Genomic DNA, 16,125 nt, shown 5'->3' on the forward strand with positions numbered 1-16,125 from the left:
GGACTTATATATATATATATATATATATATATATATATATATATATATATATATATATATATATAAATAACTGTCCTGCTGTGGCAGCTCAGGCGTACAGAATGGGGAGTCTGTGCCTTGTTGTGCCACAACAGTTTTGCTCTGAGTTCATGCACACCAGAGGGAACACTTCAGTATTGAAAGTGAACCTCTTGTGTACAGACAGTACACATGAAGGTGACATGGACTCAAACATGCAGAACTATATACATTTAAACTTTAAACAGACATACATTTAAATTTTTAACAGATATACATGAAGAGCTCATTTGCAAAAACAGATCCCCATTTGATTTATTATCCTAAATCATGCCCTGTGTGTGTGTGTGTGTGTGTGTGTGTGTGTGTGTGTGTGTGTGTGTATGTGTGTGTACTCCAAGCAGTATCAGTGAAACGGTGTATCCATTTTAAGAATGGCTTTTATCTGTTTTTGCAAATGAACTCTTCACATTTAAACTTTAAACAGACATACATTTAAAATTTTAACAGATATACATGAAGAGCTCATTTGCAAAAACAGATCCCCATTTGATTTATTATCCTAAATCATGCCCTGTGTGTGTGTGTGTGTGTGTGTGTGTGTGTGTGTGTGTACTCCAAGCAGTATCAGTGAAACGGTGTATCCATTTTAAGAATGGCTTTTATCTGTTTTTGCAAATGAACTCTTCACATTTAAACTTTAAACAGAGACCAACAGCTAACACGTGGCAAACAGAGACTAACACATCCATAAACCTGTGACACATGATTACATGATATACGTCCCTACACATGATTCTCCACAACTAAACCTTCCCTAATTCCCCCTGAAACACATGATTTGCTTAATCTAAGATCTAACCATGATCATCTATTCCACATCATAAATACATAATCTAAAATCAATAATAAATACAAGATGTAAATACTATAAATAATCACAATAAATAACAATCTATACAATTACAGTGGGACAGGCTCTAAAAAGACAACATTCATAGTGGTAGCCAATGTACACACCATGAACAACACAACACACTACAAGTCAGTTTCCTCTGAACCAACACACAAACACCACAACACTAACATTTGCACCGGGACACTGCAATGTAGCTCCGTTTGACTCATCAAACAAAGAATTTACACCAGTAGTGTGAATTCATCGTTTGCTTCCTTTGCCAAACAAAACAACCTAACCCTCATCAAAATCTACGTCTGACTCGAAGAGGCCCTCTACCTCCTCCAAGTCAACAACTAACCCCTGATCATCGTTAACACTAAAACTACAAACAACACCTTCGTGATCACTAAAATACGTGGGCATCACTGCACACTCCACATTATACTGTGTTGTTTTAACATAAACGTGATCAATTAGTGTCCCCTTCTCCGTAGTTTCTTGTGTTACATGCTGACTAAATCCTTTTTCACCCATAAATTTGCAAATTGAGGATGTTTTTAAAATGTTGTCATTGAAATCCCCCATTATTACAATTGTGTTACTGATTGGATTTAACCAATCAAGTAACCTCCCCAGATTTTGTTTGAATAAAGAAATTGGATAACACGGTGGACGATAAATTACTGCCAACAATATCTTGAATTTGCTGCACAGGCACACCAAACACTCCAGATTCAAATCGGGCACCTGCAGAATATCACAGTCCAAATTGTCTGCGCTATACAAACCGACTCCACCATGTTCTAGGTTCTTTAGCTCTAACAATTTGGGGTTACTGCTGCTGTAACACAAGCCACGAGGACGATTGTGGAAAGTGTAACCTTCAATTTGGACACCGTCTAATGAGGACTGTGCAGTGAGCCACGTTTCTGTCACAGCAATACAGGTAAGCTGTAAATACTGCGTGCAAGACACCAAATCTAACACATGCCGACTTAAATTTTGAACGTTCATTAAATACACAGAGAAACTGTGTGCATTTAATGAAGGCTCTGGCTGCTCAATCAAAAATGGAGGCATGCTATCCAAGGCCTCCTTTATGGCGTTCTTGCAATAAATTGCCTTCTCTGAAAAATCCTCGATGATCAGTCCAGACAAGGCCCTAACGCGACTAAGCGCTACATATGCCTGCCCCGGTGCAAACACCCTCTTCAAAGACACTACCGCCTCGTCCACAGTGAGTCCTTGCACTTTGTGAACAGTGCAAGCCCACGCTAACCTCAGAGGAAACTGACGACGCAAACCGCCACGCTTGGTGGCTCTATCCTCCTCTGGATCAATGGCAGTAGACTGCAGGCATTCTACTGCTGCATGTGCACGGTTTTTCCTCCTATCTGAACCAATATTCACATCATCAAATCTAACATACACGGTGAGAGGAAACGTGGAATCCTCTCCAAAAACTATCTGAGTAACCGTGCCACATGCTCCATTGACCAGGCCGTCCGCAACATCCACGTTCTTACACAACATGACTCGCGCGTTCCTCGCTATACACAACGTCTCCGGTAGAGACGTGTCCGCCGCAACGCCATGATGCCCGGGCATCCGTTCCAAATTCCCTGTTGTCCTGTTAGTCACAAAATCCTGCGCCTCAATGGTGACATAATCAGGACAACAGTCAAACAGATAATTTAGGTTGTGCTCACTTACTTGCCTATTCGTCGCAAAGATATGCAAGGCTGAGCTCACCTCGCCGGTCTCGCGCATCTTCAACATTTCAACGTCGCTATCTAACATTGGGGTGGCCCTGGAACGCACTCTTAACCTATTCAGCATCTCTGCAAAAACACTATCCTTCTGCCTAACTATCTTTTTCAGCTCCACGGTGCTGAAATTACACCACAGGTCCACACCAACAGGACTACTATACAGAGGCTTCCCTTTAACGGGAGGCAACTGATAGAAGTCTCCGACAGCTATCACGCTAACATTACCAAACGGGGAAAAGTCGCCTGTCTGTTTAATCTGTCTCAATCTACCGTGGACATAAGCCAACAAGTTGTGATTAACCATACTTATTTCATCTATAATTAAAATTTGGAGGTGACTTAATTTTGCTCGCAAAGAGTTTAGTTTATCTTCACCCAGAGGGGTGTAAGGTAAACTAGCCTGTTTGCCAATACTCAATGTGTGATGAATTGTTGCTGCATTTAAATTGTATGCAGCTATTCCTGTTGGAGCAGTTAACAAAATACAGATATCGTCTGGTTGATCACAAAGTGTTGACAGCAGCCGCGCTGCCTCATACTGGATAGCCCTAATTAAATGACTTTTCCCCGTCCCTGCACCACCTGTCACAAACACACGCAGAGGCTCTGGGTTTTTACCCATCACCTTCTGCAGACACCACTGTCTCACCTTATAAAAAACAGCAAGCTGTGTCTCATTCAGAGACCTAACAAGCGCTAAACCCTCAGTTCTAGATAAAATGGACCTGTTTCTCTCTAACTGCGCTACCTGTCTGCCACCAACAATCAAATCTGGCACATTCACCAATGACTCAACCAACTGTTCCTCAGCTAACTCACCTTCCCGCTGCTGCCTCATCTCCTCTAAACCCTCAAGGCGTTCCGCTTCCTGTTCAGGACAAAGCTCACCCCAAACATCCTCATCTACGCCGTTGTTTTGCGCAGCTATCTCCTGAGCTAACTCAAGGTGAGGACAATTTACCTCAAACCTTGCCCTATTCTCATCGACAACATCACTAACCGAATGTACAGAGCCGTCGCTAAACAACACCTCACCATCGTTATAGAACTGCTCAAACAGCTCAAAGCCATCAGGTTTGAGGTCTGAGTCAGTTCTATAAGGAAGAAACAACTGCAACAGGCTCTGAAAATGTGCCTCCTCCTCTCTATCCAAATTAAAACGCATGTATCGCACCACTGCAAACTGAGTGCGTGTTCTCCTAAGAATGAATCCTAAGTCATTCTTCAGTTCAATTCTGTCTTGAGACATTTCATTTTTGGTGAGAACACGATACTCAGATGCAAAGGTAGCCATACACATGTTATCAAACACTACACTGTCAGGCCTATTCCTATACCTATCTACTATACTAATCATAAACATATCCTCCTCCCGTAGATCACGGGAGGCGGCCATCTGCCTCAACACACTGAGGGGCAAACTCATTCTAACTATCCTACTGCCTGTCGGCACAAACACAACCTTTCTGGAACACTCCCTAAGGTGCATGTTCGTTAGCCTATACACCGCCTCCTGCGCACAAACATCTCTGTTGTGTAAATATACACTGCCCAGCTTCCGCAGGGCTTCTTTAGCAGAGAGATTCCCTTGTTTTTTTGCTTCTTTTTGGGCATTACTCAATAACAGGCCAATTTCTCTCTCTGCTTTCGTAATATACGATATTATGTATATCACTACTGCGTAGGCGTCGGTGACAAAGCTAATGTCCATGTTCGCGTTCCAGCACTTCAACAACTTCTTGCTATACTGATTTACCCAAACCTCGTTCACCCCTCTCCTATAGACAACCTTATGCTTCTTCTCTAAACGCCTATAAGCCATTTCAAAAATCTCCTGATTAATACGCAAGCTAGCAAACAAATCCTCTACACTAGCAGGAGGCACATCGCGTTCCACAGCTTTCTTGACATCTTCAAGAATTTTATGCGCAAACTCTTTAGGCATTTTATCTCTATCTTCGAAACACTTACAGACTGGCTTGTTTTCTGAATTAGATTCAGCCTCCGCTGTCTTCTTTTTATCACACTTGCACTCCCGCATTCTACAAATGAATGTGCGCGCAGAAACAGGTTTTGGAAAATTGAAACGACATGTCGTTTTGTGTTTTCTGCATGACTTTGAATGTCGTTTGGAATGTGTTTGAACAGATGACACCGTGTCCAATAGTGTGTCATCATCTGAGGGTAGCTCACACGTAACGTAGCGGTCAATAAATTCTACTACCTCCTCATCTGTGTTTTTATCAATTTGGGGAGCACCCTCGATCCAAAACAAACAGTGTACATGTGGTGAGCCTCTTTGTTGAAATTCTACCCTATAAAAGTAATCAATTATTTTGCCGATTGGTTGACAGGGAGACATGAGAACCTCTTTCAGAAAACAATGCCACCTGTAGTCAAACATCCTAGCCGCGGTCACAGGATTACGTCGCAACAACGCGCACCTATCTGCCCACTCCAAATCCTCTACCGTCTGCGATCTGCCTTCCTGTTTCAGGATGCTGGTCAGAAGATTCTGCCAGCGCATATCCGCAGACGAAAACGAGCAAAACCACGTCGGAATGCCTAACTGCCGCACGCAAGCCATCACGTCCTTCTGGACAGACTGCCAGAAGGCCGGAGTTCCTCTGATGGGTTTAAGAAACCTAAACCCATCATCACACGCCAACAACTGCTTCAAGGCGTCCGCATCTGCCAACATATCCTCACTAACACGTTGAGGCCTCTGACCTCCTTTATCCTTGCGCAACGCAACAGAAACACTGGACACAACCTTGTCCAACTCCGACACGTACTGAGCAAAAAATATATACTCTACATTACGCGCAAAACGGCCGTCGGCATGCATAATCCTATTATTAAGATAACGCGCCAATGTCAAGTCGTGCCACCGACCATCGTGAAACGTCCTACCACCCGTGGGAAACAACACCGGGAAACACTTTGCCTCGTTCGTGTGGTCAGAAAGCATTCTAACTGGACTATTCCCTTCTGCAGGCGCAATGTTCAAAATATCCTTAAAATACTGATCTAAAGCTTCCTGACCAATATCAACAGGCATAAGACAAGTGTCCTGAAACATGCAGTGCTGTTGTCTGTCATGTAACAGTTCATCCTGTCCTATGTCTGCTGATTCCGCTAGCTCACACATTTCAGACTGAACCGTAACCTGACCTAACCTAACCTCAGCCTCATCCTCACTGCCTGACTCGGCCTCTTCCTTCTCCCTATCTTCCTCCCTAACAAATTCGTTTACCCAATCCTCATTAAACTCAATGTCTCTATAATGAATATTTGTCCTCTTTAAATACTCTAGCGCCTGTCTTACACGCAACGTATCGACAAACTGGTACTCATAATAGCCTTTATACGTGAGTTTCCGCTTCAGCTTAACCTGAAGCAGAGACCCTTCCATACTCGAACGAGGCAACACATTCGCAGTCTGAACAATGTTGGCTGGAACACATGTCACCGGTCCATGTACTCCATTCTGCCCGCCTTTAGGCAGTGCCAACATTTTCATGAATGGAATGTGTAACGCAATAAGATGCTGTTCTAAACTATTCAAAGATCCCAGTTCAGCAGGAATGGGATCAAGCTCCAAGTTATTAACCCAGCATTCAGCTGGCATCTCACCTGAACTAAGCTTCCTATCACATGTGTAACAAATCCACAAATTACCACGCGATGAAACCAACGAACACGGCGCAACACACTCACCACTACACCGATGCAAATACTGCCCGCCTATACACCTATTTGCCACAGCCGCTGTCGCTGAACTTTGCCTATAAGTTTCCCTATCACAACTAACCACCTGATATCTAAAAAACAACCTATGACACACACAGCACACAAAATCAGGTCCATCTCTGACCTTTTCTAAAAACTGCTCCATCACAAAACCAAAATCTTTCGACTTCTCTACCCTCTGCTTTCTGCCTAACCTAACACTGGAAATAACTTTCTGCTTATACTCTACACTACCATGATACTTACTCTTACTCCTACTCTTACTTTTTTTTTTAAGTTTCTCCCTATACTCAGTGCTATCCTGATATTTGCCCAAAATCTTGCCCTTAACTCTCTCCCTGTGCTCCATGCTGTCCCTATATCTGACAAAACTCCTGGCCTTAACACTCTCCCTATGCTCTACAATTTCTCTGTATTTACTAACGCTCAAATCTTTAACCCTCTCTCTGTGAGCTAAATTCTTACTATATTTCCCTACACTCCACAACTTAGCCTTCTCCCTAAACAATATATTTTCCTTATACATCTTCCTAATAGTTAACTGCCGTTTCTCCCTAAGCGAAATATCCAACTTTTCCTGTGTCCTTTTTTTCCTCCTCAGATACTTGGACAGAGACTTTCTACCTGACACTAACTCCCTAGCACCCTCCATAACCATGCCACTGTCCTCTACACCTACAACAGAACCAACTACATCACTACACCTAACCGCTGTGTTGTCACTATCTACAACCACGACATCCATCATTCTAGATCTTACATTGTAACCTGTAACTTCACTAACTTTGCAGTAACTGTAACAACAGTGCAGTCCAGGCTTACACACACAAACCACATTCTCAAAATGCCGTCCCATTACATTTTCTATGTAAATACACTCTGCAGACAAAGGCTGACTGCTACAACTATACCTCAACCAACGCCCATCATGGAAAGTATACACATTAACGCCTAACCAATCAGCTGTCGCCTGAATTTCCACCTCTGTGGCCCAACTGCCGACACGTCTCATCCTGGACTGCTCAATATAATCTAACACAGAGGAGTACCCAGTCCTCAAAAGACTCTGATATCTATCAGTGTTCCTTTCTAACTCCTTACATACAGCTAACCTAATCCTACGATGGTGCTTCTGAGAACCACTCACAGCCTGAGAGATGGCTCTGAAGAAGCAGTTCCCATCGGCAACAATCCTCTCTTTGCTACAAGGAACACCCAACAACCCCTCCTCTGTGGCTACCGGACTAACAACCTTCACGCAATCGACGTTTAACTTTGTGCATAAAGCACGACAAACATCTACGCCGAGGGGATGGAAGACCAGCTCTTCGCTTCTCACCTCGCTAACAAATTCGACGTCCAAATTGACCTCTCGGACATCGAAACTCTTGGATTTCTTCGACATACAAGTGTCGGAAGAAATGACGCGCTTTCTGCCATCAGCCACTGTTTGTTCTGCCGCTGAACCGCTGCTCACCTCGCTGGAGAAAGTCAACACAGAAATGCCAGACAGTGCCGGACTTGCGGCAATGCTGACAACACATTCAGGCACACAACTGCCTGCACAAACCTCACTTTTTCTCCCAGCCTCAGTGAGCACACTAGACTCTGGTGCTGGAGCAGCGCTCATCCCAGTGACGAGACTCTCTGCAGACACACCAGACCGTGTTGGACTTGCACCCGTGCTGACCGTGACACCACACAGCTCAAAGAGCTTCTCCCTCGAACGGAGACTGTCGGCCAAACGACAGATGTAATGGTGCAGGTCGTCGAGACACGCGAAATGCAGAACCACGCTTGTACCGTTGTGGTGCAACAAGCCAGTGCTACTGCGTGAGTGACTGTCGACCACAGCGAACCGTCCACCCTCACGCACGATGGCAGTGGTGTTTCCGCACATTGTCAAAAGACATGTGGTGTATTGACTGAAGATCCGCTCCAGTCCATTACGCAAGCTGATGAACACACCGAAATCGATGTATTCACCTTCGGTCACGCCTACTTCGCCTAACACCGTGTCACCAAAACTAAACCTAAACAGCTGTCCGTCTAATTCCAGCTGCTGTGGCAAATCTGGCACAGACAGCAGATTAGACACATGGCTGAAGATGTTGAGGTCACGCAAACTGGTGTACAACTCATCACCTTCAACCAACGCGCGATCCAGATCCAGCCTGTCCCACGAGAACGCGCTCCTCACTGTGTGTTTGGCTAAGCTGACCAAAGCTATAGCCATACACTGCACACCTGCATACACAAATCGGGCATTTCCCTGATGAAACGACCCGCGCACAACTTTAGCTAGCCTAATCCTGCTGCTATCTATGTTAGACCCTGTTGCCACAGCATTAGCGCTAGACTCTGACTGAACATCACTAACACAAACAGAAGGAACAAAAACAGCCTTAGCTTTGAAGATCTGTCGCTCCTCTGGGACAGCAGGGCCCGCTGCGGCGACCTCCTCCTGAACGGCGACCACTCCCGGCACCTCGCTGGCCGACTCCTGGGATGTCGCCTCCACCTGATAAAAAAAAAAAAAAAAACACAGCAGTGAGATTTTGGCAACGAAATGTCGTTGCTTGGCTTCCGGATTACAGCAGAGATGGAATTGTGGGACCGTTTAAAAATTAAATATAATCTATATAACTAGTGCAATATGGTCTATATAACTAGTACTAAAAAACAAGAGCTAAATAATAATGAGTGCAATTGAGAGTAACTAGATGAAACAGAATGTAAACAACAGACTAAATAGTGTAAACAACTGAATAAACAGTGTAAATAATACTGAGTACAATTGAGAATAACTAGATAAAACAGAATGTACACAACAGACAAATATGAAAACAGGAGAACCATTTTCCTGCTACCTCTCAATGCTAACTCACATATTATATTTAAACAAAGACAAACCTGCTGCACCGCTGGTCTGGGCCCGGAGGCGGACACGGTCCCACGGGCTGGTGAAGGTCTTGCCGGCACCTAAAAAAGATGGGGAAGAAAAAAAGCCTCATTTACATAATGCACTCATTCACTCGGGTTCTGCACGTTATAAAAAGTACTCTGCTGTACCTCCGGGACGGCCGGGCACGCTGCGGCAACCTCCTCCTGGATGACGACCACCCCTGGCACCACGCTGGACGACTCCTGGGCTGTCGCCTCCACCTGACACACACACACACACACACACACACACAAAAAAAAACATGGTTTTACTAAAGAAAACAGGAGAACCATTTCCCTGTTACCTGTCATAATAATAATTCACATAATATATATAAATAAACAAAGACAAACCTGCTGCACCGCTGGTCTGGGGCCGGAGGCAGGCACGGTCTCACGGGCAGGTGAAGGTGTTGCCGGCACCTAAAAAAGATAGGGGAAGACAAAAGACTCATTTCAATAATGCACTCATTCATTCGGGTTCTGCATGTGTTATCAAAATATGGCAAAAACAATCCACATAGCTCACATACTAAACATGATACCAACCTGCCGCTTTCCTCCTCTACGCCTTGTGGCAACACCTCTCGGCGAACGCCTCACACGGGAAGTCTAAAAGAAGGAAAACAAACCTTGTTAAATGCCGTCTTAAATTCAATTTTGTCCAGGACATACACACATACAATGGGTTTTGCAAACACAGAAAAAAAACAACAACAAAAGATCTGTATGTATAATACAAAGGAAAAAAATGTAAAAACAGTTGGTGGATGAGGAATGCGGATGCCGAGGGGAGCCACATGTACTGGAGCAGCCTGGGACCTGAGCCACACAACCACCAGCAGCATGATGACCTGGCTCAAAAAGACACAGCACGCACTCGGAAAAACTCACAACCATTCACACACACACTCACACAGAGACAAGGGGAAACATTAGAGGCAAACCCATTTAACATTTTATAACTTAACAGAAACACCTTAAAGTCAGAACTAATATATAAACGTAATTATCAGGCAGTTTACCTGGCCAGCTGGCAGAAGGGCAGTGACGTCGCTGTCCGAGGATGGCGAAACCCTCTCCATGGCATCCAGGATGTCGCCGCTGAACCAGACGGGGTTGGACGGGAGGACAGACTCTTGCACCGGAGATGCTCGAATCTTAAAAACCACAAAAAAAAAAAATGTCACCATTAAAAAAAAAAAAAAAAACACACACACACAAAATAAAGGCGTAAAACCAGAAAAGATGCACAAATGTACAGCCAGAAAATGACTCAAACACATTACCTTGCCCTCCTGTCCGACGACGGTCCACTCCAGTGGGTCGCGGTGACGGGGCGCGGGGCTGTGTCCTGTCACAACCAGCACGGGGGAGACCCTGGCACGAGGCGATGTCCGGGGGGCACCGAGGGAGGAGGAGGAGGAGGAGGAGTCAGCTGGCGGACCGCGGCGTCCCACAGGGCCTGGACGAGGATCGGCGTTCCGTCGCTGTCGCTGAGGTGCACCTGGAAAACAGTGAAACGCAGAACACATTGCGCTCAACTTGTGTATCGAAAATGGAAACCTTCAACTCCTCCATGTGTCATGTCACAACAACAAAGTATGCTGTACTTACACCGTCACGGCTCCACAGCTCCAAACGGTCCAGAGGGAGGTGCTCTGCCACAGACACGTATGGGAGACCTGCCGCAAAAGTGAGAAATATTATACATTCTGGTAATAAATACACTCATGTAAAACATATGAGGTTAGGTTCACGATACGTCAGTTATAATCAAACTGATGACCAAAACTAAGACGTACCCATGCGTGCTGCGACACGGCGGAACTCCTGGCGGAACAGCTCCTGCAGGCCAGGCTCGATGTTCAAGCGTGGAGGGAAGTCCAGCACGAACACCTACACACACACACACAAAAAAAAATCACGTTTAGAATCACATTTAGGTTTCTAAAAAAGCACATGTGAAAACACACGCTTACTGTGACAGCACAGGACAAAACAAATACTGCCAACTGCAAATTAAACACACCTTCGCCCAGCGGTTGCAGACTGTAGCCAGGAGAGCACCGAAGTCCAGCGACGCCTCTCCGATGTTCCTGCTGGCTGTCAGGTTGTTGCTCGGGGCGAGCACACACACCACGTCCGGGGTCCAGGGGAGAGCGGCGTGGGACACCTCCGTCCTCAGCTCTGCTGCATGCGCACCTGGAACAGAGAGAAAAGAAAAACACAGAGGTACCTCCGGCATCGCGACGATCCCATCCACCAGGGCCCGCAGGTGGGAGTCTCCCACGACGAACACCATCTGCAACGACAGAGACACGGCTTTAGAACATAGACACCGACTTCTTACGACAAGCACTGTGTTTCTGAAAAAGAAAAACTAATACCTTCTGGTCCGGCTGCAGGGCAGGAGTGACCAACTTGAAGCTCCGCTGGGTCAGCTTCGAAGTCGGCCATCTCCGCACGCGATGGCGGTACCCTGTACCGCGCCCTGTGTGGTTGACAACAAAGTTAAGTATGATGACACAAAATTTGTACTTCCTCAAATAACATTCAAACTGCATCAGTTAAACATTAAAAAAATAAACAAACTGTTTGATACTTACGAGCAACGAACTCGGGGACAGGCGGCTGGGGGGTCCATGGCTGCGGCTGCGCCATCCTCCGCTTCTGGGCCTGGGCCCGCCGGTGGGACTTGGCACGGGGCATCTAGGAATGAAAAAAAAAAAACAAACAAAAAAAAATAATAAAATTTCCTCCAAAGTTCAAAGAAACTTTAAAAATCCAAGTGAATCTGTGCCAATCATACTCACAAACAATGCTTTCCCAGACAAGGTCAGCCTTCAAATACACAAACGTTTCAACTTACCTTGGCAGTGTGTGTGTGTGTGTGTGTGTGTGTGTGTGTGTGTGTGTGTCTGTCTGTCTGTCTGTCTGTCTGTCTGTGTGTGTCTGTGTGTCAAAAAAGTAAAACTATGTGTGTTGATTAACAATTAGTTATGTGTTTGTTTTTAAATTTAATCAATATGTCTGTGTAAACTTGTCCTGGATCAAGGGATCGCAGATGTCGGTGCAGGTCGCTCGCAGGTCGCTCGCAGGTCAATCGCAGGTCGCTCGCAGGTCTCTCGCTCTCAACAACACCAGATCTCACAGCCAATCGATATCAATATCTGTAAATTAAATGAAACATATTGTTTGATTTAAACAACATTACCTGTTTAATAGAAAAACACCATTTAATTGAACAGAAAGTTACTGAAAGCATCCTGAATACACTTAGCTGTAGGAAATTTTTAGGTTTTAATTTTAAATAAGGTCTTTCTCTCTATAAAATGCTTAAGACACAAACCAGCATCCATATTGTGTTCAAGTAATCGAAAGAAAATGGCCAACAACACGACTGTGCTGCTCAAAACAGAGACACATCTTAAGAAAACCTTTTCCTCTCAAAATCATAATAAACCAGCAAACTGGCATCCTAATTACATTATTTGCTTCCTCATTACACAGAAAGTGGCTGACAACATCTCACAGCTTAGCCATACCGGTGGACACAGACACACCCAACTAAATACATCACAAACTACAGTTCCTGCATACAGCAAAAGACACACACGCCAGCATGAAAAGAAAAATAAAAATTTACAATTATCAATATTGAATCAAATAATTTCCTTGTCTCACAAGGAAGACCTTCTCTTACAATCATATTGGACCAACCACTAACACAGCTTTGCCTATGACACAACTATTTGCTCTTTGAATGCACACAAAAGCCACACACACTCAACTGAACTGCATATATCAAAACACTTCCATGCAAATAAAACCTGATATAAACCTACACAAAAAAAAACACATGCAACTATTCATCATCAAAACAAATAACTTTCCTTTTCCACACAGCAAAAAAGTCTTCCTCTCAAAATGTTATTACACCACACACCAGCCCAACTATGACACTCTACACCTGCTCTTTGAATGCACACAAGCCAAACACACTCAGCTCAACAACATATATCACAAACTCAGTTCCATGCAAATAAAACCTTATATCAAACTACAAAAAAAGAAACACACACACACACACACACACACACACACACACACACACACACACACACACTAGCAAAGCTATGACTGGTGTACATTCAAAGAGCAGATATAGCTCTGTCAAAGCCACACACACTCAGCTCAAGTACATATCACAAACTCAGTTCCATGCAAATAAAACCTGATTTAAAACTACAAACACACAAACAAACAAACAAACAAAAAAAACATGCATCTATCATCATCAAGTCCAATAATTTTCCTTTTCCACACAAGTTTTCCTCTCAAACCAAACACTGGCACAGCTTTGCCTATATCTGCTCTTTGAATGCACACAAGCCACACACACACTCAGCTCAACAACATATATCACAAAATAAGTTCTATGCAAATAAAACCTTGTAACCACACACACACACACACACACACACACACACACACACACACACACACATACACACACGAGTGAAATAGTTTTCCTTTGTCACAGCAAGAAAAAGTTTGCCTCTCAAAATCTTATGGAACCACACACTAGCACAACTAGGCCTATGACACAGCTTTTCTTTATATGAACACAAAATGGCCGACACGATGTCTCTCAGCTAAGCTACACAGAGCTAGGCCTATGACACAGCTATTCTTTATATGGGCACAAAATGGCCGACACGATGTCTCTCAGCTAAGCTACACAGAGCTAGGCCTATGACACAGCTTTTCTTTATATGGGCACAAAATGGCCGACACGATGTCTCTCAGCTAAGCTACACAGAGCTAGGCCTATGACACAGCTTTTCTTTATATGGGCACAAAATGGCCGACACAATGTCTCTCAGCTAAGCTACACAGAGCTAGGCCTATGACACAGCTTTTCTTTATATGGGCACAAAATGGCCGACACAATGTCTCTCAGCTACACCTGCTCTTTGAATACACACACACACACACACACACACACAGGCCACACACTCTCAGCTCAACAACATATATCACAAACTCAGTTCAATGCAAATAAAACCTTATATCAAACTACAAAAAAAGAACACACACACACACACACAAACACACACCAAGTCAAATAATTTTCATTTGTCACAGCAAGAGAAAGTTTTCATCTCAAAATCTGGTTGAACCACACACACACACACACTAGCAAAGCTATGACTGGTGTACATTCAAAGAGCAGATATAGCTCTGTCACAAAGCCACACACACTCAGCTCAACAACATATATCACAAACTCAGTTCCATGCAAATAAAACCTGATATCAAACTACAAAAAAGCTCACACACCTGCAACAACTCATCATCAAGTCCAATAATTTTCCCTCTTCACACAACAAGAATAAGTTTTCCTCTCAAACCAAACACTAGCACAGCTTTGCCTATATCTGCTCTTTGAATGCACACAAGCCACACACACACACACAGCTCAACAACATATATCACAAACTCAGCTCCATGCAAATAAAACCTTATAACTACAAACACACACACACACACACACACACACACACACACACACACACACACACACACACACACAAGTGAAATAGTTTTCCTTTGTCACAGCAAGAAAAAGTTTGCCTCTCAAAATCTTATGGAACCACACACTAGCACAACTAGGCCTATGACACAGCTTTTCTTTATATGGGCACAAAATGGCTGACACGATGTCTCTCAGCAAAGCTACACAGAGCTAGGCCTATGACACAGCTTTTCTTTATATGCACACAAAATGGCCGACACAATGTCTCTCAGCTACACCTGCTCTTTGAATACACACAGGCCACACACTCTCAGCTCAACAACATATATCACAAACTCAGCTCCATGCAAATAAAACCTTATAACTACAAAAAAAAAAAAAAAAAAAAAAAAACACATACACACACACACACACACACACACACACACACACACACACACAGGCCACACACTCTCAGCTCAACAACATATATCACAAACTCAGTTCAATGCAAATAAAACCTTATATCAAACTACAAAAAAAGAACACACACACACAAACACACACCAAGTCAAATAATTTTCATTTGTCACAGCAAGAGAAAGTTTTCATCTCAAAATCTGGTTGAACCACACACACACACACACACACACACACTAGCAAAGCTATGACTGGTGTACATTCAAAGAGCAGATATAGCTCTGTCACAAAGCCACACACACTCAGCTAAAGCACATATTACAAACTCAGTTCCATGCAAATAAAACCTGATCTAAAACTACAAAAAGCACACACACCTGCAACAACTCATCATCAAGTCCAATAATTTTCCCTCTTCACACAGCAAGAGAAAGTTTTCCTCTCAAACCAAACACTAGCACAGCTTTGCCTATGACACAGCAACACCTGCTCTTTGAATGCACACAAAAGCCACACACACACTCAGCTCAACAACATATCACAAAATCACTTCTATGCAAATAAAACCTTGTAACTACAAACACACACACAGACACACACACATACACACACACACTAGCAGAGCTATGACTGGTGTACATTCAAAGAGCAGATATAGGTCTGTCACAAAGCCACACACACTCAGCTCAAGTACATATCACAAACTCAGTTCCATGCAAATAAAACCTTATATCAAAATACACACACACACACACACACACTAGCAGAGCTATGACTGGTGTACATTCAAAGAGCAG

The 16,125-nt window shown here is 43.8% G+C and overlaps 3 protein-coding genes across 3 annotated transcripts; all 3 read right to left on the reverse strand.

Annotated features, from left to right (window-relative positions):
• Positions 1–1,080: 1,080 nt before the first annotated feature.
• On the reverse strand, positions 1,081–5,892 carry LOC115355183 (uncharacterized). The gene has a single exon (XM_030045889.1). It carries the CDS (start codon positions 5,840–5,842, stop codon positions 1,211–1,213), a length of 4,632 nt encoding a protein of 1,543 aa, XP_029901749.1. The 5' UTR covers positions 5,843–5,892; the 3' UTR covers positions 1,081–1,210.
• Positions 5,893–5,918: 26 nt separating this feature from the next.
• Positions 5,919–6,793, reverse strand: LOC115355645 (uncharacterized). The gene is made up of 2 exons (XM_030046502.1): positions 6,020–6,793; positions 5,919–5,930 (listed from the first exon to the last, which is right to left on the reverse strand). Exons 1-2 carry the CDS (start codon positions 6,791–6,793, stop codon positions 5,919–5,921), a joined length of 786 nt encoding a protein of 261 aa, XP_029902362.1.
• Positions 6,794–9,986: 3,193 nt separating this feature from the next.
• On the reverse strand, positions 9,987–12,105 carry LOC115355647 (uncharacterized). The gene is made up of 9 exons (XM_030046503.1): positions 11,997–12,105; positions 11,778–11,881; positions 11,420–11,692; positions 11,193–11,286; positions 11,022–11,072; positions 10,677–10,894; positions 10,413–10,547; positions 10,210–10,241; positions 9,987–9,999 (listed from the first exon to the last, which is right to left on the reverse strand). Exons 1-9 carry the CDS (start codon positions 12,097–12,099, stop codon positions 9,987–9,989), a joined length of 1,023 nt encoding a protein of 340 aa, XP_029902363.1. The 5' UTR covers positions 12,100–12,105.
• Between the last annotated feature and the right edge of the window lie 4,020 nt (positions 12,106–16,125).

Source organism: Myripristis murdjan, chromosome 23 (genome assembly GCF_902150065.1).
Source record: "Myripristis murdjan chromosome 23, fMyrMur1.1, whole genome shotgun sequence".
Taxonomy (NCBI): Eukaryota; Metazoa; Chordata; class Actinopteri; order Holocentriformes; family Holocentridae; genus Myripristis; species Myripristis murdjan.

What these genes read in the sequence shown, in the direction of transcription:
- LOC115355645 (XM_030046502.1), bottom strand. Translation starts at nt 6,793, where the DNA reads ATGGAGCACAGGGAGAGAGTTAAGGGCAAGATTTTGGGCAAATATCAG.
- LOC115355647 (XM_030046503.1), bottom strand. Translation starts at nt 12,099, where the DNA reads ATGCCCCGTGCCAAGTCCCACCGGCGGGCCCAGGCCCAGAAGCGGAGG. An exon ending in CCGTGTCGCAGCACGCATGG is followed by an intron (nt 11,073 to 11,192) that starts GTACGTCTTAGT and finishes CTTTTGCGGCAG; the next exon opens with GTCTCCCATACGTGTCTGTG. An exon ending in CCCTCTGGACCGTTTGGAGC is followed by an intron (nt 10,895 to 11,021) that starts TGTGGAGCCGTG and finishes ACTGTTTTCCAG; the next exon opens with GTGCACCTCAGCGACAGCGA.
- LOC115355183 (XM_030045889.1), bottom strand. Translation starts at nt 5,842, where the DNA reads ATGTGTGAGCTAGCGGAATCAGCAGACATAGGACAGGATGAACTGTTA.